The sequence below is a fragment of the Elephantulus edwardii genome, unplaced genomic scaffold (genome assembly GCF_000299155.1).
Source record: "Elephantulus edwardii isolate Elephantulus edwardi_28Jun2011 unplaced genomic scaffold, EleEdw1.0 scaffold00041, whole genome shotgun sequence".
NCBI lineage: Eukaryota > Metazoa > Chordata > Mammalia > Macroscelidea > Macroscelididae > Elephantulus > Elephantulus edwardii.
Genome location: NW_006399791.1, coordinates 17,020,796 through 17,047,122, shown reverse-complemented (window position 1 = coordinate 17,047,122; position 26,327 = coordinate 17,020,796). Strand labels below are relative to the sequence as shown.

Sequence of the window (26,327 nt, the reverse complement as noted above, 5' to 3'; positions counted from 1 at the left end):
AGGGTACTTCTCAGTAACTGCCTCACCAACTGTGCCAGCTCCAACCTAACAGAATGGAAGGTCACCCAGCCCCTGGCACTTTCGTAACCACCAGTATGTTTAACCAAGGTACACAGGCATTCTCTCGAAATTCCTCAAGGGCTAGCCACCAGAATGCCAAGGTAAGTCTCTGGAATACCAAGATAAGTCTCCTTCCACTTAATTACATCCTCTCCTGGAAATGAACCCCACAAACAACCTGATGAGAAAACGCTATGCTACCAGAGCTCATGTGTCTAGATGAAGGATAAAGGACAGGATGGCACCGGCTTGTATACACCATAAAGAAGCCTGTGGAAGAAGAATCTGACTTTGGCATTAGAGTGGTGAAAGAAACAGCCACACAAATTAAGTGCTCCTTGTTTTCTGTCACCACACCAGCTCACTGCCCTTCTCCCACCGCCAATCTGTCCACTGCTAGTCCAGGGCTAGGCCCAAGCCCTTCACTTCAAGCACCAGTGATCATGTGACCAACAGAAGTGTCCAATGAAGTGGATGGGATGAGTGGTCAAGGCCTTTCCTTTGATTCTACTGGGAGAAAGCTGATGCTAAGAGAAGGGAAATAATTCACCATTATTTTGGTGGTGGTGTATGCCATCAAGTAAGAACCGAGTCATAGCTGACCCTCTGGTGGGTTTTCAGAGGTGGTCAATTGCACGGGGGGCTGCCTATCTTCCTACCAGGGAGCAGCTGCTGGATTCAAACCGCGTGCCTCTGAGACTGTGGCACAGATCCCCATGTGCCAGGAATTCCTCCTACTGCCCAGTCTGCTGCTACGGCCAACAGTACTGGAAAGAAGAGATTTGTCACTTCCTGGTCTCATGCACTCCTTCAGGAGCCTTAAACTCTACCACTTGTGGGATGCGACTCATCCTGGTCCAAGTTCTAACAATGCTCTATCGGTAAGTCCCACAATAAGTACCAGGTGGTGTACCCACAACTGAACAAAGAAGGGAAGCAATGACATAGTCCAGGATGTGACAGCACTACCTTTACCTACTGGCATCAGACATGGATGCTAGAGAAGGAAGAGGTGAGAATGAGGATTGGCTGCAGAGCGTTAATCTCCCCTCCACCCAGACAATGAGCTGCCCTTCCTCCGGCCCCACTGCGGAGACCAGTGTTCCCTAAGTCCTGAACGCCTTCCTCCATCACTCTGTCCTCTCCTTCCTCTTCCCCCTCATCCTCCAGCAGCTCCTCACCCACCCTGTCCACACACTTTCTCCACGTTCATCCACATACAGGTTAAAGTCACCCTTCCTGTCACTGTTATCTTTCCTTTCTTTCTGTCCAGCATCTCGCGATGAAGTCCCCACCTGCCAGGTGCATCTGCCTGCTTCCTCCGTGCCAGTCAACCAGTGTGTCCTCTCGCTAACACTGCTGTGGTCATCAGGGGCTGCTCTTGGAAAAGGTTCCAATAAGCTTCTGCTTTTTAAATGCAGCTGCTACTTCCCTGTGATCTTGGACACCATTGATGGCTCTGTTACACACATGACTTGCCTGTCTTTAGGTTTTTCCCCTGGCTCCAACGTCTCCTCATCCTCCTTTGCTCTTGTTTTGACAGACCAAAATTCTCCACGGTCATGGCCTGAGTGCTCCTGAGTCACTGGACTCTCCTCACTACATAATCTCCACATTCCGCCGGCTGTCGCTGACTTGGGGATGACACCCCCAGCTCCCTGCAGCCCACACTGCTTCTGTTCTCCAAACCCCTGCTGGACTCTGACTGGTCCTCTCTGCATGTATGCAGTCAGGAAGCACCAGACTCCGCAGGTCCTGCAGCAGAGTCCTGCACTCCAGGGCCGGCTCAGAACACCCTCATGTCCTGCCCTGTCTCCAGGCCCATCAGGACTTCTCAGCACCAGCACGGTTCCAGGCCAAGGTCCAGGGACCAGGCAGCCTCCCCAGGCTCCCACATCCTATTAGTCACTGGGTTCTGCTGTTGACCTTCATATCTGTCACTCTCTCTCCCTCCTCCACTTCCCTATCTCAATGCAGTCACTCCTCTCTTCCCTGAATTGAAAGTGCAGCTATCCTAGCCATCCTCTTTCCTATCTTCTCTCTAATCCAGGTCCTGATCCTGATTTTTCCCAGCAATCCTCAATGATGCTCACTGACAACTGAAAACCCCAATGTTAATTTGTCTTGTCTCGGTGGTTCTAAGTCCACTATGACCTGGCGGCTGCATCTCATCTCTTCAGCCTCCTCTCCTGCAGAAGTCCTTTTTGTACTTTCTTCGGCCTGACTCCTCATCATCCAGTCTTTAAATGGACCATAATACCACCCATTGCTGGTTCATCTTAAAATCCCACTCACCCATCAGCGGTTCCAACACCGCCTCCTCTATGAAACCATCCCTGACTTGACCTTCCTGTGTGCTCTGATAGTGCTTGACAAAGAACTCCACACTGAGGTCATGACGCAGGCACATCTGCCTCCCCCAGGAAGCCTGAGAGCTCCTTGAAGGCAAGAGCGTGTCATCATGTCACGGAGCCAGGCACACCAAATACAAATGTGGAGGATAAGGACCTTCTTACAGAAAGATGTCTGGCCAAGGTGACAGGTGAGGCCTACACACAGCCAAGCTGTATTGACTGAAGTCATGCGCACTGGCCCTGGGCTGTCTCCGCTGGAAAAAGCAACAATTTCATCAACATCTCTTAAGTCTGTGAGTGGCTCAGAGGCCACAAATAAGACCAATGAATGCACATTATAAGTCACCTTCTCCCCTCCTGAAGTTCAGCAGCTGGTCAATCTCTTTTGTGGAAGGAAGGCCCTGAGGATTCCCAGCCAGCAGCACTATATGCTCTCTTAGGTACTTTATTCAAAGATACTTTCGAATTGTCATTCTAATGAGCTCCTTGGAAACACAAGTGGACACGACCTGGTTCATGCTCAATATGATTTCTGAGAAACATCAGGTCCATTCCTATTGGATGGCACACATTTCTGGTGGAAATGTAGGAAAGAGATTAGTAACAACCACTTAGGAAAGTCATTCGGCAACTCCTTTTCCAAAACAGTGAAAAAGAAAGGTATCTACTCAAGAAAAATGAAAATACACAATAACACAAACAATGTTTGTGCATTACAGAATTATAACAATCCCAAACTGTAAACAAGTATATGTCAAATGGCCAATGGATACACAAAATGTGGTACATCAATGCATCTATGCCACAGAATGGCATTCACTGATAAAAAGGGCTTACTTTTTTTGAAAAATGTTTTAATTTTATTTTATTATTTTTGTGTGTGTATGTGTACTGTCAAATTGGATCTGACTGGTACAGGAGGAGATTGTCCCTCCTTCTCCAGCAGAGCATCTGGTGGATTTAAACTGAAAAAGGGATTACTTTTTAAGGCATGACATTCCACAATATAGTTTCACCTCACAGAGATTATGCTAAATTAAAGGAGCCAGAAATGAAAGACTGTAATGTACCACTAATACAAAATGTGTAGGAAAGACAAATCTATGGAGACAGAGAAACCTAGAGGCAAGTTCACACTAGCAATGAATGAATTTAAGGGTAGCTACATTTTACCTTAACAAAACTGTAAGTGGCTATAATGTAAGTCAGAATGGGATTAATGCAGTAATAAAGGGAGGATTCCTGCAAAGGCAGTCACTAAACCTAGGCCTCACAGGGTAATTCAAGTGGTGACAGCTTAGGATGGAATAAAGGGAACCCGAGCAGAGAGAACACCATGACGACGGGAAGGCTGCATTCGACTGTGTAACAAGAAGTCATCTTGTGATCCACTCGTGTGTCAAAGTATGGCAATGAGGGGACAACAGCCCCTACTCTGGCACCGAATAGGCCTCTATTCTATGTCCCTTTCCTCTTCGGTCTTCATCAGTGATCATGGACTTGGTGATGGACCTACCCACCAAGCCTTCAAGCTGACTCCAACTCATAGCAACCTTCCATTGCGCTTCCGAAGCTGTAAGTCTTTCTGCGAGGAAATACCCATGTTTCTCCAGGAGAATGACTGGTAGCTGATTCAACCACTGACCTTGCAAGTAGCAGCCCAACATGTTATATGTTATACCCCCAAGCTGGCGTTCAGAACGGCAGGGCACTATGGGATGTACTCCTGAGCAAAGCTCGTAATCTGAATGCTCTCCTAAAGATCTTTGTTAATTCTTGTTAACTCCTCGGCTGGCCTCCTATAAAGAGTTCTGAGCAGCTCGGCAGCTGTGAATATACCATTCTCTCCCCTCTTCCAGATTCACACTGGCCTCTTGTTCACCCCCAGGACAGAACAAAATACCTTTATAATATCACCTTTCTTTGATGGAGAACATGTGGAATCAAGAGTAAAATACTTGAGCAGAACTTTTCAACCTATCCTTTATAAGTCTCCTAAGAGCCTCTGACAACCTTACTTATTGGAACTGAAGAGGACATGAGGCATTTGCTGCAGAAGGTCAAGGACTGTAGTCTTCAACACGGTTTGAAGCTCAACATCAAGAAAACCAAGATTCTCACCTCTCGGCTTATTAGCAGCTTCATGGTGTAAGAAGAGATTGAGATTGTTAATATTTTCAGTTTGCTTGGCTCCAACAGTTAGAAAATAAAAAAATGAATTGCACTGGGAAAGTGTGCTGTCAGGGATCTCTATAGAGTACTGAAGAGCAATGATGTCAGTCTAGAGACTAGAGTGCACCTGATTCAGGCCATGGTCTTTGCAATTACTTGCTATGCATCTGAACCGGCTAATAACTAAGCAGACAGAAGAAGGATCGGTGCTGCTGGGGAAGAGTGTTAAAGATACTGTGGACTGCCAGGAAAACAGAAAGGTCTGTCCTGGAGAGGGTGAAACTGGGCTGCTCCGTTGGAGGCAAGGATTTTGAAGCTCCATCTCACATACTTTGGGCATGTGGCCAGAAGGGACCAGTCCTTGGAGAGACACATCATTCTTGGAATGGTAGAGGGACAGTGCAGGAGAGGAAGAGCCAGGATGAGAAGGAATGACTCAGTGACTGGAACAACAGGATTAAGTCTGTCAGAGGTGATGAGATTGACTAAGAACAGGGCAGGGTTCAGAACAAATGAAATAACATACACAGCGTCGCAGGTGACTCAACGGCACGTAACAAGAGCCTCTGGATCGTGGCTGTGTGTTAGAACTCGACTGCCTGTGAGTTTAGGATCTGTTTTGCTTTCTGATAAGAGCTGTTGGGGGCATATTTTCCTAAATGTCCCCTTTCCACCATGAAATATCACTGATATACCCTGTGTCTGTTTACATGCTGTCTTATATCTATCCCTTACATAAATGAGGAATAAGATTTGTTTCTGCCTCCTTTCCCTAAGAAAGAAGACCTGGTGAAACACTGTTTAGCGTTTCACTTAGTATTTGTCCAAAGGGTGGTGGTTCAAACCTACCAGGCTCACCACGGGAGAAAGACGTGGTAACCCATTCTCATGAAAACTGCAGTTCTGGAAATCCTCTGAGCCAGTTCTAGCCTGTTCTACAGAGTCTTCTTGAATCACAAGAGATTCCATAGTAAGAGGTTTGGGTTTTCCCCAAGAAACCATTTTCCCCCCATCAGAAGCGACATTGAGAACATCTATTCTAGGTGTCAAGGTGCTGATAAGGGGAAGACACAGTGAATTTTAATCTCACCATCCACAAGTATAACGTTAGCACCTTGGAGATTTAAATGTTAAACTTCTTACACAGAAATTTTTCAGATCAACTAGAAATGAGGATGTGAGTACAGCCTCTTCAACCCTTTCAGGAGAAACCCAAATAGCTACAGGACCAGGGACAATGGCTCCAAGTCAGACAAAAAGAACGCTGTCAGAAATGCGAGACTGGTAGGGAGGACTGGAGGCTTAGTCTTCAGGAAGCTCTGTTGGTCGTTCAAATCCACCAGATGCTCGTTGGGGAAAAAAGTTGACAATCTCCTCCCATGCAATTTAGACTCTGGGAATTCCACTGGAGGATCAACTATGAATCAGTTCCAACTCAACGGTAATGGGGTGTGTTTGTGTGTGTGTGAGACATTCCATAAAACCCAGAAACCAGGAAAGATACTTTGTTTAGGGAACTCAAATAGACAGCAGATTCAAAATGGTGCCAGAAATACTAAATATAATAAATGTAAAATTAAATGTAAAAGCAAACACAGTCTGGACAGATTGGGATTCCTCCTCTAGAATGAAGGGATCGATCTATGCAGTTGGCCATCCAGGCCACTGTGTTCTTAACTTCTCTGGAAGGCAGGGGCTGTGACCAGGCTCAGGACGAGGGACCTGAGCACATGTCTTCCTGGGCACCGGCAACGTGGGAACCTGGTGTTTGTCAGGAAGCTGTGGCCACTAGGAGCAGATGCTTGGCTAGTGTTAGACCCAACCAGGGGCCTAGGGTGTGACGGGGAGTCACTGGACACATGTCCTTGGTGTGCTGGAAACCCACAACATCAACTGAGTCATGCTATCTCCTTTTGACTTCATGCTTAGAAAGTCAGACATATTGAAGAGACACCTTCATAAAAGCTAAGTACACCCAAAATCAGGACAGCTTTCTGTACTCCATTCAACTTCTAATCAGAAAGCTTCATTGGTCTAGAGTTAAGACTCCTTCCTCTGTTCAACCTCACCTGGCTCTGCCTCTCCAGTTACAGCCCCAGCACACCCCCAACACACACCTCAGTGACATGTCCAACACTGTAGAAAGCCTCAAGGGTGGGAGAAGGAGGAGTCAGCCTTGAACCTGCAGCTGTGGTAGCCAGCTCCGAAGCTGCCTTTGCACACTGCTGTTGGCCCCTGTGCTGCCATGTAAACTGGGCTTAGCACCCACAGGGAAAAACTGATCCCTCAGAGGCCAGCTGTGTCCTGAGAGACTGTAGAAATGCTAGTCTCGTCACTAGCATTAGCAACACAGCCACACCAGAACGTTCGAGATTGATGGACTGGGATGAAGGGAAGACAGGGAGAGCAGGAGGCTATGGGTTTTGCTTTTGATCCAAAGAATGTGAAAACCTGGGGAGAGAATTAGTGGTAACATCCAACTTCTTAATTCCAATGTTTCTATTCCAGAAACAGTGCTTTGAGTTGTGGTAGGAACTTAATATGCATCAGTGTGAATTTGGATAATGTTCCAGCTACAAAACAGGCAGTTTCGTGCCCATTTTTCAGAGGAGACAGAAGAACAATAAAGTTATAGGGCACTGCTTTCACAAAATCACTGCCAGGCAGTGTCAGAGAAAGGGCGTGAATCCAGGAGTGTCTGCTTCCTAAGTTTGCTACCTGAGATTAGCCTGCATATTCTGAGAGTAAATAAACTGAGTACAGATAGATCACTCTCTCTCAACACAGGGCATGTTTCAAAGTCCACCTTCACTCACTGGGAAGTGTATGGGTCCAGCAGAAACACATCGACATGCCATTGTGGCCTGTCTCACCTCAGTCCTAACCCTAACTCAGAAGCAAACTGAGACTGCACTTCAGATCACCCTTTTACTCTGCTCACAGATAAAGAGAAATGTCTTCAGCTTGTGAGGGAGCCATCCTTCAGAGAGCTCATCCAGAAAGTAGCATGCTGGATGGACTGCCAGCCAGCATAAGCCCCTTTCTCCCTGACAGAGGATAAGATGTTGCTGTTAGTGTTGTTAGGTGCTGTCAAGTTGACTACAACACACAGCAACCCTATGAACTACAGATCAGATTCTGATGTTAGGTTAAGCCATCATCATAATCTCCACCAAGTCTCTCGTGGCAGGCACTATGCCAACCCACATTACTGAGGATACACTGTCTTTCTCTGACCTTCCACCTTGCCCAACATGAAGTATTTTCCAAGGACATACCATTCCTGAAAACTTCCAAAAGTATGTGAGATGAAGTTTCACCGTTCTTAACTCTAAGGAGCACACTGGTTGCTCTTCTGTGTATATACTTGATGATGTTGTGGTCAGGTTTTGTTAAGTACAACTCATAGCAACACTATAAACAAACAATCAGAACTCTGTTCTACCTGTGTCACCTTTACCATTTCTGACATGCTCAAGCTCATTACAATAGTCACTGTGTCAGTCTATCTCATTGAGAGTCTTCCTCTTCCACTGACCCTCCACCTTTCCAAGTATGATGGCCCTCTCCAAGGAACAGCCTCTCCTAACAACATGCCCAAAGCATGTGAGACAAAGCTTTGTCATCTTTGCCTCCAAGGAGCATTCTTGTGGTACTTTCTCTAAGACATAACTGTTGGTTCTTTTGACATCCACGGGATGTCCAGTACCCTTTATAAAGACAAGAAAAAGTCTTCCTTTTTCTAGAGGAGTCCCTGATTGATGCTAAATAGTTAATACAATTGGCCCTTGACAACTAACTGGATTAAGTCCCATAGACACCTTGGAAAAAGGCTCTGACAGTCTCCCTCAGCTGTTAAAAGCCTTGTGGAGTGGGTCCACTGCCAACACGCATGGGGTTGCTATGAGCTCAAGTTAACCTGACAGCAATTGGTAAGACCATGCCTGTTTCTCCAGTTCAAGCATCTATCCCCAGAGCTAATAGTAACTGCACAAATTATATAGAGAATTCTCTCCATACCTATTTAATATGTATGCTGAGCACATTATCCAAGAAGCTGGATTATATGAGGAGGCATGTGGCATCAGGATTGGAGGAAGACTCATCAATAACTTTTATTATGGAGATGACACAACCTTGCTTGCTAAAAGTGAGGAGGACTTAAGCACTTGTTGCAGAAGATCAAGAAATGCAGCCTTCAGTATGGATTGCATCTCAGTGTCAGGAAAACAAAGATTCTAATGCCATGATGGTTGGAGAGGAGATTGAAACTGACAATAGCGTCATCTTGCTTGGATCTACAATTAACCCATTTAGTATGAGCAGTGAGGAAGTCAAGAGACACATTGCACTGGGGAAATCTGTAGTTAGGAACCTTTCCAAATTATTGAGGAGTAGTGATGTCCATTTGAAGACTAAAGAGCGTCTGATTCTGGTCAGAGTCTTTCTGATCACTTGTTATGCATTTGAGAGCTGGGCAGAGAATAGAGATAACAGAAGAATTGATATCTTTGAGCTATGATGTGGGAGAAGTGAACTAAACATCCCATGGATGCCAAGAGACAGACAGCTATATCTTGGATAGTGTACAGCTGTAGTGCTCTTTGGAGGTAAGACTGATAAAGCTTCTCCTTACATACTTAGGGCATGTTGCTAGGAAGAGCTATTCCTTGGAGAGGGACATCATGCTAGGAAGGGTGGAGGGTTGGCGAAGGAGAGGAAGACCCTCGATCAGGTGGACTGACACAGTGACTGCAGAGTTGGGCTCTTGTATGTCACTTAGTGTGAAGATGGTGCAGGACAGAACAGGGTTAAAATCTTTTGTTCACTGGGTCACTGTGAGTTTTACTCACCTCAACAGTATCTAAGAACAAGAAGAATGAAGAAAACCACCAATGAAACTGAGAGAATGTACAGAAGCAAAACCACAGATAAGGTGAATTCTTTTACTGAAGTATCCTACCCAGCAACAAAAGCAGATACTGGTGTTTTTTTACTACAGGTAAGTCAATATATATCCTAAATTGTCTGCTTTAAAAACAAACAAACAAAGAAAAAAAAAACCACACCTCTCTTAGTGGGCTCCAAAGAGAAGGTTTGCATTTATTAGATGTAAAGAACATAATAAAAATGCAAAACACCACAAGATAATTGAATAATCTGCAATGACAAATGCCATAGCACTTGAGAATTCAGAAGATTAACTAGAAGCAAGCAGGAGTACACCCTTGGTGCAATAAACCTAAATATTAGGATGGAAGGAGTAAAGAAAATAGCTTCCATACCTCACAGTCTATGAAACAGGACAGATTATTAAGAACAACTAGATGCCCTCATGAATCAAGAGTATTGGTTAGGAAAGCAGACAGCAAGGCACGGTCATTTTCTCTCAATAATTAAGTATTAGTTTCATTTGCAAAAAGTTTCTTATGAAATGTAGCCTCAATAAAACATTCTGTGCTGGCCCTGAACAATCAATATTATTAGAGGCTAGTTAGCCTCTCCTTATACAAGGGGGTCCACTCATTTCAAGCCAGCCCTAAATCCTACAGCTTGGTAATAGGTTTCACTTATAGTAATGCTCTGTAGCAAAAAGCATCAAATTAAACTTGTTGACACTTCCTTTCCCTTTTCATGAAGAAATGGGTCCACAGCTAAAGGCCCTGCTGTAGGGTCCAACTTCCTCTCCGCCTGACTGATCAGCATATTGTTAATATCTCCAGTGATCAGGTCTCATTTCTTCTGCTCAGACTCTGAGTAAATTCATTGTGTTAATAACACAGGCTGGGTTATATATAGGAGTCACATTGTCTCCATGCCCACAGGTCATTTTGCTTTAAAGGTTTCTTTTTCATGTAAAATGCATCCCTTCAAATGTAGTTCTGAAGATTGGACTTGAAGAGACATGCCCACACTGCTACAGGCTGTGAAATAATTGCCAAGAAGCATGGTTCCCAAAGGAAACGCAAAAGGGCTGGGACATATGTGTCTTCACAAAGCAAATTTCTCAGTCTTCAGCAAGAGGGTAAAACCATGGGTCCAGGACGCTGGTGTATGCACAGCACAGTGGGCTCAACCTCAAGTGCTGGGTTCTCCCAGACTAGTTACAACCTGCTTCTGAGGCTCTGGAGGGTCTGCAACTCTGCGCGGCAGGGATGCTGAGTCAGCACTTGCTAGGAAAAACTTTGCTTAGGGACCAGTACTACTGGCATCATCTGGGAGCCTTTTGGAAATGCACAGTCTCAGACCCCGTCCCACACTAACTGCACCAGATTCAGCACTCTTTAACAAGACCCCTATGTAAGCACATGAAAGTTGAAATGCACTGCCTCAGGATGCATGACAGTCCCCACAACCAGGAGCAAGGTGATAAAATGTTTCTTAGCAGTTTCCTGAAGTACAGGGCATGGAGATCAGGTGGTGGTTAACATGATTCATTAATAACCAAAAGGCTGGTTATTAATTTGTGTGCACAAAAAGGACAAAGATGGCAGTCTACTTTCATAAAGATTGTTGCCATTATTCTGTGCTGTAGAGTTGCCTGCAACTCATAGCAACTCTATGAGCAACTGCCCTGAACCCTGCTCACTCCTGAGCCAATCTGTCTCCAACACACCTTCCCCCAGTACCCCAGTCACGGTGTCAATTCATCTCATCCAGTCTTCCTCTCCACGCTTCCAAGCACTATGTCCTTCTCCAAGGGCCACATGCCCAAAGTATGTCAGATGAAGTCGCAAAATCCTTACCTCCAGAGAGCACCCTCTCCAAGACAGATCTGTCTGTTCTCTTACCAATCCATGGTATGTATGTTCAATACCCTTCTCCAGCAGAACTCAAAACGTACAGATTTTTCATCTGTCATCCTTATTTATTGTCCAGCTCTCTGATGCATAGCAAGTAACTACAATGGCCATGGATCAAGCACACCTTAGTCTCTATGCTGACACCTTTGTACTTCAGCACTCTGGAGAGGTCCCTGACAGTAGACTTTCCTAATCAAATTCATCTTTTGATTTCCTGGTTGCTGGTGCCAAGAGTGCTGATTGTGGACTTGAGTACGCTAAAATTATTAACAAACTCAATCTCTTCTCCATCCATCATGGTGCTGCCAATTGGCCCAGTGGTGAGAATCTTTGCCTTCTTGCTGTTAAGCTTCAATCCATATTGAAGACTGCAGTCCCTGACCTTCTGTAGAAGATGCTTCGGGTCCTCCTCAGTTTCAGCAAGCAGGGTTGTGTCATCTGCATAACACAGGTTGTTGATGAGTCTTCCTCCAATCCTGATGCCCCATTTCTCCTTAGAAAACCCTGCCCCTCAAATGATCCATTCCGCATATAGATTAAGAAGTATGGAAACAGGATGCATCCCTGACACACTCCCTTCCTGAAGGAATGCTGGAAATAGCATACATGCTCAGCTGGTTACCACATGGGTTGAAGGTTCAAGTCTGCCCAGGGGTGCCTCAGAATAACGTTCTGGTGATTGAAGTCAAAACAAAACCACAACCTCAAAGCCAGCCAGGGAAATCCCTGCGGAACACAGTTCTGCTGTGACACAAATGGACGGAATCACTATGGGTGAGGACTGACTCAAGAGCAAAGGACAGGAGGAGAGAATGCAACACATTCAGCAGGAACTGTGAACGCCTGCTCGTCCAGCGTTGGGGCGAGGGAACAGAACTCAGGAGCCTCCTCAGAGAGGCTACCCAGCTAAGGCAGTCCCTGAGGAAGCAGACATCTGAGGCCATGCTGGCCACACTCCCAGCAGCCAGGGGCCCACCCTGAGCTCTCGGGCTGTCTCCTGACACTCTGTCTCCAAATGTCTCAATATAAGCAGCCCTCTTATGGTCTGGTCCCAAGGGAGCTGCCTACTCAAAGGTCACAATGCTGGCCGTTCAACTCTACCAACAGCTTCTCGGGACAAAGATGGGCAATCTCCGATGTGATGTAACAGCCTCAGAGATCGAATGGAGGGTCAGCCAAGGGCCAACTCCAACCTGGCAGCAATTAGAGAGAATATGTTAACAGTTCCCCAAAATTTCTCTAAACTGTTACCAACATACTTATTCCATCACCAATGAGTTAAATAAAATATTCACCTTTTGTCTATAATTATGTAAAAGGGCTGTTCTCACCTATTTCACAATTATTTTTAACAAAATCAATACTGAAATGGAAATTATTTGCCATACTTTCACAAAGGAGAAAGACTTTACTCAAAATGGTGAGACATTCAGTTAATTTTGCCAAAGGCAAAATGACACCACACCCAGCCAGCATGTAGCTTTCTAGGCACCTCAGAGTCAATAATGAAAAGCTGTGTGTGCTCCTACAAGCTCAACCCTAAAGGTAGCTACCTAAGTGGTGTGAGGGCTTCAAAGTGACCATATGGAATCTTGGGGCTACATCAATCTCCCCTTGGTGGTAGTTTTTATAAAACTATCTTGAAAGACATAGGAGCCAGTACTGACTTGTGCTAAAAGATGGGGCTGGGTAGCATTCGGAGTTAAGTCTTACGTGACGAAATAAAAAAATAGATACGGAATCTTGATCTACTATCTTGCTTTAAAATTCATAGTAAGAATCAGGATTGCCAAGGCCAGTCATGAACAGCTGGAGCCGTGGGGGCAGCCAGAGGGGGTGCACTGCCCGCTGCTGAGGCTCCAGGTCAAGCAATGAATGAATGGGTGTTAGGTGTCTACAGGCCAGAAGCTTGTGATGAGCAGTAGGTCCCCCATGCTGACAAAGCCCAGACCGTCTGGTCAGGAATTACTGACAGTACCCAACTGACACAGAACGAAACAACAACCACAGAAGATGGAAAGAGATGAAAATACAGAGACCTGTTCTCTAGGATCATCAGAGCAGGCACACGAGTGATGGCTGGTACAACTCAGCCTGTCAGTCAGTAGGTCTGAGAATTTTAATAAAATAATTGGGGGAAATAGGTACTGATAGTGCAAGGTAACAACTCACAGGTGCACCCCTGGATTTCACATCAACAGTGTCTCTGCTTAGGGAATTCACATTCATATAGATACGGACAGCAGAGTTACACATGGATAAAGACACACGCATATGCAGAGCACTGTGCATGTAAGCAAAAGCAGAGGAAGTAAGCTGGGTTTTTGTGGTTTTGTGTTGTTGTTGTCACTGCATCAACTATGACTCGCAGTGGCCCTATGAACAAGGCAACGGAGCCCTGCCCCGTCCTGTGGCATCCTCATCATCTCGGACACACTCGGGGCAACATTATAATCACTACATCAATCCATCTCATTCACAGTCTTCCTCTCTTTCACGGACCCTACACCTTCCCAAGCATGATGTCCACTTCCAACAACTGTCCCCTCCTAATAACAGGTCCAAAGTATGTGAGATTCACCCCCCCCCTTGCTCCAAGGAACACCCTGGCCACAAGGTACTGACGAGCAATGTCATCGGACCATGATCGTTTCAATAACTTGCTATTCATCTGCGAGCTGAACAGTGAATAAGGATGACAGAAGAAAAACTAATGGCTTTACACTGTGGTGTTGGAGAAGAGCACTGACTATCTCATGGACTGCCAAAAGAACAAAGTAACATGTCTTGATTTCCTTAGCACTAAATTAATTCCACAATGCTTCTCAGAATGCATAATTCAGACCACTACGTATGATTTTTCACTTAACAGATGTTATGTTTCAGTGCATAAGAAAGTTTTCCAGGGCAAACAGTATCTGTGAACTAGACACCATATAACAACAATTCTGAAAGACACAAATGAGATAACTCATACAACCTAAAAATGAAAAAAGTACAAATTCAAGGATCATACTTCACTTTGTCTGCTTAATGTGCCTGGCTGAAGTCTAAGTGAACACACAGAAAACTAGGCTCATTCTTTTTCTTACAGGAGAGCAAGGCAATACCTACTCTACCGTTACACAGCTGAGCTGGAAGCAGATTCTAGGTGGAAACGATTATTCCGCATTTGTTATTAAGTGAAGACCTTCTCATTTGAAACGCACAGAGATCCTTGGCTAGTAAATGAGTATGACAAGCCAGCTTTACAAGGTCAGAGCCCCAGACTAAGGACCCATACTCATGCTGTCATGAATGGACACTACAGTCACAGACATAAGGAGAGGCAAGCTCCAAAACGGAGGACTGAGGGTGGTTCTTAGAGCTGGAGTAGGAGTGAGCCCTGTGTTAGGGGCCCACAGGGGGCGTCAGAGGTGTGAGGGAACTGCCAAGCCCCAAAGCATTGCAGGGACACCTGTATACACTGCCTACACTTGAGTTTCACTGAGGATCACATAGGGAGTACTAATGGCACAGTCCCCAGCAAGCTGTGCTGATGCAAAGCCTGTGTAACTCTCAAGGTTTGAATTCAACAGCAGCTAATTGAGAGAAAGAAGAGCAGTCTCCTCTTACTGTAACTGACACCTCAGAAACCCGGTGGAGGGCTAAGAGCTGGAAGTGACTGAACAGCAGTGAGCGAACAGGATGTATCTCCGACAAGTCCACAAGAAGTACAAATGGTCAACTGCAAACATCAAATGCTGGTGAGGATTCAGAGAAACTGCACTGTTGGCGGGAGTGTAAAATGGTGCAAGGATTCTGAGGCTTCGTCTGACATACTTTTGGCATGTTGCAAGCTGGGATCAGTCCCTGAAAAGGGATGTCATGCTTGGGAGGGCGGAGGGACAGCACAGGAGAGGAAGACCCTTGATGAGATGGATTTATTCAGTGACTAGGGTAATGGGGTAATGGGCATAGGTGTGTTGGAGACATAAGATTGGCACAGGATAGAGCAGAGTTTAGGACTGTTGTACATAGGGTCGCTATGAGTCACAGGCGACTCAACAGCACATAACAACAACTTCATTTCGGATAACTGCTCAGCCAAAACCACTCAATGCACTAGAATGCACCATCAAAATAAAGGGAATGGGTGCAAACAGCATTGGAGTGTAGCAACAAGGTCAAAGACACACACTCAGGCAGGCATGAGAAGGTTGTGCCTCAACAGCTAGCTCTCCCAGCCAGACTCTATTCAGATGGTGGAGGCGAGAGAATTGGGAGTCCTACACGGAAATAGAGAGGTGCATCTCTTCACGCCACAACACACTATGCCAAACAGCATCTTATGTGATTTGGGAGTTGTGCAAAGCCCCTGGTGAAACACTGTGGTCGCCTGCTTCTTTTGCAGAGGCTGTTGGTGGGACCTGAGGGACAGGAGCCTGCAGCAGAGGCACAAAGCGGGGAAGAGTGTGGGTGGAGCAAAGGAATAAGATGGGCAGCAGGCAGAGGTGTCCAGCCTCACCTGCTGCTCTGCCCACTTGAGCCCCAGGTGCATCCAGGACCCTGAAGTCAGACAGAGCCCAAAAGGCCTCATCCTGAGCCCTGCCTGGTGCCTCAGTTGACTGTATCTCACCTGGGGTTCAGTGATGCAGCTGTCTGGGCTAAGAGGGAAACACTGGGGATAGGGGAAGGCTTTCTCTTAAACTGAAAAGTTGTGGGACCCATTCCAACTCCCTTCCAGTCTTCACTCTGCAGCATCCGAGGGGAAGGCTGAATCCTCCCATCAGCTAATAATGGAACCAAAGGAGACTACAACAAGGGCCAAATTAAAGCTATTTTACTTTTGTTTAAAAGCTTCTGAAATTTGCTTAATACACATCACTGCACAGAGCAAAGCAGCAAAGCAGTGCATTTCAAAGTGTATTTTATCTTTTTCTCTCCTTGCAAGACACTCTATTTGAAAAGGGGAAGGAAGCTAATTATCTACTGAGCACTTACGGCATGCCAAGACCTGGGCTAGGTGGGCTCCACAGGCATTATCTCATTAAATGCTGGCACTAAATATGTGTGGCACAGGTATTATTAACTTCAATTTAGAGATGCAGCACAAGAGGCTCAGAAAGGTTAAGGAATTTGTCGAAGGTCACACAGCAAGCTTAGCAGAGTAATTCAAACCTAGACAGTCTGCTTAAAGCCTGATTTTATAAAACCATGCTGCAGCGTCAGATATGCTTCATCACAAACGGCAGAAAGCAGAGCCGAGAACAGTCTTCCCTTAGAGGCAGAGAGGACTGAAATTCGCTGACTAGTAGGAAATCGTAAAGCACCTCCGCAGGGCAGCCTGGCAACCCCAATGTCTTCTGGCTCTTAGCCACCAAAGCTGCCAGGCCCTTCTCAAGTGCTCCCAACTGGGTGAGGACTGTTTGGCACCAGATGTCGAGGGCTTGCAGCAAACAGCGGCACCATGGCACTGGTGGAGGAGGGAGCAGGCAAGCGGTGGTGCCTTTGCACCTGCAGGGCCCAAGAGGGCAGGCCCAGAGGTTTTTAAAGACAGTCTTGGGATCATGACTGGGAGAGTTGGGTGTACAAGGGTGTTTGGACACCAAAACTTTGTGAGAACACAGCTCAAGCCATCTGTGCTCTGGGAAAGATGACGGAGGAAGGAGGAGTAGGGCTTTGCTACTCAAAGTGAGGAGTAAATCAACATATCATTAGCTCAGATTCTCATCTGGATTAACTCTGAACCCTATGGCATCCTGAGAGCTGTCCATAGTGCAGTGTGGAAGAAGGATGTGTGCAGCACAGACGATACCAGACTTCACACACACCAGCTCTCTATGTCTGCTTATAAAACAACGGTAACAACAACAAAAACCTATAAAACTCAGCAAAGGAACAAGTTATGTCAAGAAGTGACTGGTAACTAGGGCTCAGTCACCATCATGACAACTGCAGGAAAGGGAAGGAGCAGAGCAGGAATAAGGGCTCCAATCCACCAAAACGCCAGCCGGGAGCAGGTCTTGAACCTCCTAAGCCTGGGTCCTGAGAGATGACAAACTGCAGGATAAGAAACAAGTGAAACTGGGCACTAGCAGGGGCTTCTTAGGGGCCGTCTTCATCTGTATCCACAACTTTTTAGGGAATCCACAAAATGCTCCTTCACTTTCCCCCCCCCCCATTGGTTTGCTTACAAAGTTCATACACTTTGTGTTTGACACTATTCCTCATTCATATTGTATTTCATATAATCATTCTCATGCAGTTTGTTCTGCAAAATTAATCACCGTTGGACGTTGCCATCATCATGCAGTCTTTTCACCCAGATCCTTCCCATTTCCGTCCCTTCTCCCTCCACCCACCAACCTGTGCAACCCTGAGGTTTCACCCCTGCCTATCCTCAGCCCCCTGCTCCCACCCCTTCTCTCCGGGGGTTCCCGTGCATGTTTTACTGGGTATCCTTCTAAACTTCACCTTTGCTAAAGCTGATTCCAATTACACAGACTGCTGTGAGAAGCCCTGGACCTTGAAACGCTTAACAAAGGTAGGAGCATCAAGGCTTCACTGCACTAAATTCACTGACATGAGCCGATTCCCACTCTTGGTGACCTGAATCTAGCAATAGCAGAGAAGACTGCTTCATCTTTCCACCACAGGATAGCAGTGGATTCGAACCACCAGCTTATGAATCAATGGCGCAACACATAAAAAGCATTATGCCATCACTGTACTCAACTTAACTCATTGCTGTCAAGTCAAAACCAGACCACAGCTGACCCTCCAGCAGGTTTTCTGAGGCAGTGAACAGCACAGATGGAGACTTCTCACCTTTCTCCTGCAGAGCAACTAGTGAATTTGAATCACAAGCCTTTCTAGGCTGTGGCCAGGTCACCAGAGTTCCCCAAGAGTAGTGTTAGATATTGCTAAAGCTTAGAACAGGGTTGTTGTTGTTGTTGTTGTTGTTGTTGCTGTTATGTGCCGTCGAGCTGCTTGCAACTCATAGCGACCCTATGTACAACAGTCATAAACCCTGCTCTGTCCTGTGCCAATCTCACTGTCTCCGACGCACTCATCCCTATTACCCCAGTTAATGAATCAATCCACCTCATAGAGGGCCTTCCCCTCCTGCGTCTGCCCTCCACCCTCCTAAGCATGATGTCCTTCTCCAAGAACCAGTCTCTCCTTACAACATGATCAAAGTTCATCAGACGAAGCCTCAGAATCTTTGCCTCCAAGAAGCAGTCCGATTTAACCCTCTCAAGGTTGAATCTGTTTGTTTTCTTAGCAGTCCATGGTACCCTCAATACTCTTCTCCAGCACCACAGCTCAAAGGTATCAATTCTCCTTCTGTACTCCCTAGTCACTGTCCAACTCTCTGATGCATAATAAGTGAATACAAAGACCATGGCCTGTATCAGACACACCTTAGTATCCAGAGAGTCTCCAGACTATCCCATCACAATACATCTTTTAATTTCCTGGCTGCTGGTCCCAAGAGTGTTGACTGTGGAGCCAAGCAAATTAAAGCTGTGAACAATCTCAATCTCTTCACGATCCATCCTGATGCTGCCAATTGGCCCAGTGGTGAGAATCTTTTGTCTTCTTGACATTGAGCCTCACTCCATATTGAAGGCTGCAGTCCTTGACCCTCAGCAGCAAGCGCTTCAGGTCCTCCTCAGTTTCAGCAAGCAGGGTTGTGTCATCTGCATAACGCAGATTGTCGATAGATCTTCCACCAATCCTGATGCTGCATTTCTCCTCATAGAGCCCAGCCTCCCTGATGATCTGCTCTGCATACAGGTTGAAAAGGTATGCAGACAGGACACATCCCTGGTGTACGCCCTTCCCAATTTTGAACCATGCAGTGTCTCCTTGCTCTGTTCTGACGATTGCCTCTTGGTCCAAGTAGAGGTTTCTCATTAGCACGATCAAGTGTTCTGGGATTCCCATTCTCCTCAGAGTCAGCCACAGTTTGTTATGATCCACACAATCAAATGCCTTTGCATAATCAGTGAAGCACAGAAAGACATTCCTCCGGTACTCTCTGCTTTCAGCCAAGATCCATCTAACATTAGCTACAATATCTCTAGTACCACGACCCCTTCTAAACCCAGCCAGGACTTCTGGTAGTTCTCTGCTGATGTGCTGTTATCCTCAACATCATGACTGTTAACAATTTTATCAATAACGTACTTTTTTTATACAATTATAGAGTGGCAAGAAGGAGCTCTGGTGGCAGATGGTTAAAGCATTTGACTGCTAACTGAAAAGTTAGTGGTTCAAACCCACCAGCTCGTCCTCAGAAGAAAGATATAGTAAGTAACCTGCTTCCATAAAGATTGACAGCTTTGGGGAACCTCATAGAGGAGCAATACTGTTTCTGCAGGATTGCAATGAGTCAAAAGGGCCTCGATGGCAATGAGTGTTTTAGTAGCAGTAGGCAGTATTGGTGTGGCGGTAGAATGCTCACCTCCCACATGGGAGACCTCGGTTCATGTCTAGGCCAATACACATCACACCTGCCACCCATCTGGTAGCAGAGGAGGTTTGGGTGCTGAACACCTTGCAGTGGGGCTTCCAGACCAAGACGGACTGCAAAGAAAGGCTGGCGAACTACTTGTAAAGATTACTCAGGGACAGTCCCAAGGTTCACTTCTGTAAGACCCGTACCTGGCAGGACAGGGCAGTGTTTCGTTCCACCTGGGGTCTCTATGGGGCACTAACAACAACATGGTGGATGGAATGTTTCCAGTTAGCTCAGCTCTTCACGTGACCCTGGCTCCGCAGCAGCAACCACAAGCAAGGGGTCGACCTGATGGCAGCTCACAACAGCACAGCAGTAAATGCTCTCAGCCAGCCCAGCCCTTCCCGTGACACTGGTCCTCAGCTGCCTCTGTGAAATGCTGCTTTGTGTGTCTGCGCCGGAGGACTAAATGTACAATAAATGTAACATGTTTATCTCTGCTCCAGGACAGAGTGAGGAGCCTGCCAGTAGAAGTGGGAGCAGAAACTGAAGCAGAATATGATGATGCCGCCGTAAGATGTATTACAAACAGGCCTCAGCTTGAAATCTCTATTTTAAAAAGTCAGTCTTTCACACGAACTAATTATGAAAATATGAATAACGTGTGAAGTATCCTCTTAGTATTATTAAGGGTTATAAATTAAATTTTGGAATTTATCACTAAAAGTAACTTTATGGGGATATAAAGGTATAAATTAAAATCGCTACAAAGAGCAGGGGGAAAGAATCTCTACAGAAGGGATGCTTACATGTAAAAAAGGGTCAAAGGACAGAAAGTTGGAGATGGGGAGTGTTCTAGACGCACCCGCAAGGCAAAGGGAGGTAGGCCTGCCCTTGTCAATGAGACACAGCACCAGTGCACAGGACCAGGCAGGGACCAGACAGACACTCCATGTCCCAGGAGCCCTTGGGCTTCAGAAGTCTCTAAAGCGCCCTCCAGCTGATGATGCAGCAAGCCTCACTCTAGCATCCAGACGGCATGAAGATGACGAGCCGATCAAAGGGCCCAGAACACTCCTTCCCAAGTCCCAGCTGCTCACCTCTCTATGCCCAACAGCCAGCCTCTTCCTGGGCTATCACTACAGTCCATCTGCTATTCCCTAACTCACCAGGCACTAAGAGTACAACCAACCAGCTTCTCAAAGAGCAACGGAATGGTGCAGCCCTGCAGACACCAGGTGACACTTAATGGTAAAGGAAACTCCAATTCTCCCGCACGTAATGTGCTGCTTTGATGAAATCATACTTTCCCCACAAACCTCGTAATTCCAGGGTGGGCCTGAGAGCTCACATGCAGAGGGTGGGGTTTGTGGTGGAAATCCTCAAAACTACAACTAATTCCTAAATTTCACACTTTGCTCCTTGAACATTCATTCGGTCATCTAGCAAACATTTACTGAATTCCACCACAATGTTCCCAACACGAAACAGGAAGTTGTCAACACAGAGATAAGTAAATGCATAGTTTCAGCCATATACCTTCTGGAAAAATCAAGGGGTTTATCCCCAACTCCCAGCAGTAAATGTGTGCCTGGGGTGGGGGACTTGAAAAGGGAGGTGCCAGGGCCTTTCCCCACCAGCCTCTCCTTCGACATGCACCCTGCTGGGGCTAAGCTTGTGTCTGCCCTTTGGAGATACAGCATTTCGCATACAGTATGATGCCCAAGCACCCAACTTATCTTATGGGCAACTGGGAAATGTTCCCAGCTACATATGGCATTACCCTCACAGGCTACACAAGTACTCTAAGACACTGTTCCTAGGTCTTTATGTTATAATAGGATTAGCTACAAAGGCAGTGCCAAGAAAGGGACACTTCGCCCAGTGGAACTCAGGAGGAATCACTGAGTGAGGCAAGAGGGTCTAAGGGGTTTCCCCACACGAACACTATCTATACAAACAGTGCAGCCAGCATCAGGGTGGCCACATCTGACACTCACTAACTCTGCAAGGGGAAAGAGGCCCCTCCACAACAGCCACAAGACAAAACAAAATTCTCTACAGTTAGACAGGCCCCACACTCCTTGCACCCACTGTCATCGTTATGTGCTGTTGAGTCATCTGCAGTTCACAGCGAACCTATGTACAACACTTCTGAAGCCTGCCCTGTCCTGAGCTGGACTCACTGACTCCAACACACCAACCCCCATTGCCCCAGTTACTCTATCAATCCATCTCCTCTGAGGTCTTCCTCTCCTCCGCTGTCTCTCCACCCTTCCGAGCATGATATCCTTTTCCAAAGACTGGTCCCTCCTGGCCACATGCCAAAAGTGTGTGAGATGGAGCTTCAAATTCCTAGCCTTCAGGGAGCTCTGGGGGTCTAGTGGCAAGAAGCTGCACTGCAATCCCAGAGTTAGGAGGTTCAAATCCACCAGATGCTCGGCTGTACAAGGAGAGAAGGAGGGGCAATCTCCTCTCGTACCAGTCGGATCCTATTCCAAGGTGTACACACACACACACACACACAAATAAACAAACAAATAAATAAATAAACAAACAAATAAATAAATAAATCTTAGCCTCCAAGGAGAAACTTGGTTTCACCTTCTCCAAGACAGACTTATTTGTTTTCTTGGTGGTCCATGTTCAAGAGTCTTCTCCAGCACCACAACTCAAAGGCATTAATTCTTCTGCTGTCATCCTTAGTCATTGTCCTGCTCTCTGATGCACAGTAAACAACTGCAAAAACCATGGACTTGATTAGGTGCATCTTAGTCTCTAGACTGACATCGTTGGTTCTCATTACTCTAGAAAGGTCCCTGACACCAGATTTGCCAAATGCAATTTGTCTTTTGATTTCTTGTCTGCTGGTGTTAAGAGTGTTGTGAGGCCGAACAAGCTGTGACTGCTAACAACCTCAATCTCTTCTCCATCCAATATGGTGCTGCCAATTGGCCCAGGGGTGAGAATCTTTGTCTTCTTGATGTTGAGCTTCAATCCACGTTGAAGACTACAGTCCTTGACCTTCTGCAGCAAGAACTTCAGGGCTTTCTCAGTTTCAGCCAGCAAGGCTGTGTTATCTGCATAACGTTAAGTTATTGATGAGTCTTCCTCCAATCCTGATGCCACATTCCTCTTCATAAAGCCCACCCTCCTGAATGATCTGTTTGGATTGAAACGGTATGGAGATAGGTCACATCCCTAACACACTCTCTTCCTGATTTTTAATCACGCAGTGTTTCGCTGCTCCATTCTGAGGACTGCTTCCTGTTCCAAGTATAGATTTCACATATGCACAATCAAGTATTCTGGGATTCCCATTCTCCTCAAGGTTAACCACAATTTGTTGTGATCCACACAGTCAAATGCCTTTACATAGTCAATGAAACACACATAGATATCCCTCTGGTATTCTTTGCTTTTTGCCAAGAGCCATCTGACATTGGCGATAATGTCTTTAGTGCCACGACCTTTCTAAACCCAGCTTGTATTTCTGGCAGTTCTTTGTCAATGTACCCTTCCAGTTGTTTCTGGATAATCTGCAGCGGGATTTGCATGTATGTGATAAGAATGATATTGTACGATAATTTCCACACTCTGTCAGGTTACCTTTCTTTTCTTTTTTTTTTCTGAATGGGAATAAATACAGATCTCTTCCAGCCAGTTGGCCAGGTAGTTGTCCTCCAGATTTCGTGGTACAACCTGGTGAGCACGTCTCCAGCAACATCTGTTTGTTGAAATATGTCTGTTAGTAATCCATCAATTCCTGGGCTCTATTTTTTACCAAGTCCTTCAGAGCAGCCTGAATGTCCTCCTTCATCACTATTGCCTCTTGATCATATGTTCTTTCTCGAAATTCTTCTGTGTCAACCAATTCTTTTTACAGTGAGTCTGTTGCTCCTAGGTCCTCAATGCTCTACTATTGGATCTGCTAATCTCCTGTAATGACCACAATGAACACAGAGATGATACTCAGTATCATGAGGTTCACTAAGTCAGAAGGTTATAATTCAGGTTGGAAACAAGATACAATTCTTCAGTCAGGGCAGTTTGTTAAGCACATTCATAGGCCCTTGGAGCCATAGGTTCAAAAGTCTCTAGTCATTGTGGTGAATCCACTCTCCCCATGTACAAAGTCCTCCAGCTAGCTTGAGTGAAGGCCCTGGCCGTGACTCTGGGGAGCCGTCCACGTCAACTCTGCCTCACACAGGCCTCTGGTTCTCTGCTACTCTGATCCAGGTCACAGGCCAACTGACACAGGAATCTCTGGTCAAATGAATACTCTGTGAACTCTTCAATTCTTCTTTCTCGCTAATAACATGATTCTCATTTTCTCCATCTAACTGTCCTCAATTTAAATGTGGCAGGATAAGAAGAGTGACTAAGTGCCACTTTAATAGTCTATGTACCTTGTTTTCAGGTTCACCCACAAAGATACCATTTATCTCAATCCCTTCATTAGCACAGGCTTGTCCGAGAGAGGGTGAAAACAGGCTGCCCCTTGGAGGCAAGGATTCTGAAGCTACGTCTGACATACTTTGGACATGTTGCAAAGAGAGACCAGTCCTTGTAAAGGAATGTCATGCTTGGGAGGGTGGACAGCATAGGAGAGGAAGACCCTCAAAGAGATGGACTGACTCAGTGACTGGAGTAATGGGAGGGTAGGTGTGTCAGAGACAACAAGGTTGGCATAGAATCGACTCGACGGCACATAACAACAATAACAACAATAACAATGAAGGACCATGGCAAAAAGGGAAAGTCAATGGGCAAGAAAAGTCATTGTGAACAGTAAACTCACTCTACCAGACCCTGCCAGCAAAGTGCTAAAACTGCTCCTCCACCGGGTCTGCCAATCCAGGGCCTCAGCCACACACAGCTACAAACTACAACTGTCATGCTCATAATTTTGGGGTTTCTTAGAGAAGCTAACATGTTACAAGTCATATCAGAAACAAGATATACTTCTCCTGTCAGGACAGCATCTTAAGTATGCTCACAGGCCGTCTGACCTTCAATCTTGTGGTTTTAGGCCAGTGTTACAAGGTTCCTCAGTCTTGTCAATGCTGGTGTCTCCCCCTCTCCCCTCCCAGCCCACAAAGCCATGTGGGTCATGCTAAGGGAAACAGTTCCTAATGTCTGGACAGAAGGAACCTGTTTCTGTGGCTTTTATCAGGGGGTGCTGCAGGCTCTTAGTTACCAGAGGACCTGCATCCACTGCTCCTCTGTGCCAGGAGGTCGGTGTGCAGGCACTGACTGATAGCTGTGGTATTAAAAGCTTCCGATCAAATATGCCAGGCTTTATATCTGAGTGGCTTTTAAGCCTCCAGTTCCAAGACTAAAAGAAGCCACAGGGAAAACCCCATCCAGCCTTCAGGTCAACAACTTAAACAGCAGAGCATGATGTGAGGGAAGGGGCGTCAGCTGGAAGACTAAAATGTGGAGCACTTTTCCACAACAGTGTGATGCTACATCACTGGATTCCTTCGCTCAGGCCTCTTCAAAGCAGCCCCAAACCAGAAACAGAGACCCGTGCCTGGCACCCCGAGAAAGATTCCGGTGTTCACATTTGGCCACGTGATCCTTTAAACAACTCCAGCGTTTCCTTTTAAAAAGGTCAAGTGGAACACCCTCAAATGAAAATGAGCACGACCAGGGGAAGATGCGTTGTGCTGTCTGGTCCAGACCAAGACTTCAGGATGTGATGAGACCAAGCAGGTTGAGCAGAAAGGGTTACTGTCTTACTTTCAACAGCAGCTCCTCCACAAAAGCTTACTCTCCCAGCAACTCTTGTAAGAGAAATGTGGCCACCTTCACCGTCATTCAGGTCCCGGAGCACACAGCACTCCAGCTCACCCCAGAAGGACTAGGCGACTCTGTCTGGAAGGAGACACTTCAATACCCACTCTTCTGAGGTCCTGTGTTCTCTTTATCATGCTCTTCATTCTAAACAGCTCCGGCCTCACTGCTTCTGGCCATCACCCATTGTACTGTGGAGGCCTGTGTATTATGACAACGCTGGAAGCTATACCACTGGTATTTCAAATCCCAGTAGGTTCACCCACACTAGACAGAGAGCAGTGGTGCTTCTAGACTAAGAGAGCCCCAGAAAGAAAGCCTATCTACCTATTCCTACCAATTAGACATAAAAAGCTTTATATAAAAAGACAGTAACAGAACACTGTCAGTGGAAGGGCTCAATCACCAAAACAGGGGGTGAGGTCTAGTGGGGTGGAGGGCAAAGGAGGGCAAGGCAGACCGCTGGTGAGAATGCTTGGCACTACAGCCAAAGTGATGGACTTGGACGTGACAACAGTCATGAAGATACTAGAGGACCAGACAACATTTTCTTCCTGTTATGTATAGTTTCAACTTCTTATAAGCCGGAATGGTTCAATAACAAACCGTACCAACTCCTAGTTTTGTTGATAGTTTCAATTGTTTTTCTGTTTTCTATTTCATTTATTTCTGCTCTAGTTTTTATAATTTCAG

The 26,327-nt window shown here is 46.0% G+C and overlaps 1 protein-coding gene across 3 annotated transcripts in view; it reads right to left on the bottom strand.

Annotated features, from left to right (window-relative positions):
- SLCO3A1 (solute carrier organic anion transporter family, member 3A1) overlaps window positions 1-26,327 on the bottom strand; it is a 439,918-nt gene that overhangs the window by 367,892 nt on the left and 45,699 nt on the right. The window contains exons 1-2 of one of the 3 annotated variants that reach the window (XM_006885190.1): window positions 7,917-7,927; window positions 3,229-3,233 (exon numbers count right to left, since the gene is read on the bottom strand). The exons of the other annotated variants lie outside the window; for them this stretch is intronic. Of the exons in view, the coding sequence (XP_006885252.1) occupies window positions 3,229-3,233; window position 7,917 (6 nt within the window). The 5' untranslated portion in view covers window positions 7,918-7,927. Of the gene's footprint in view, window positions 1-3,228; window positions 3,234-7,916; window positions 7,928-26,327 lie in introns of those variants that run through there. 3 annotated transcript variants of the gene reach the window in all.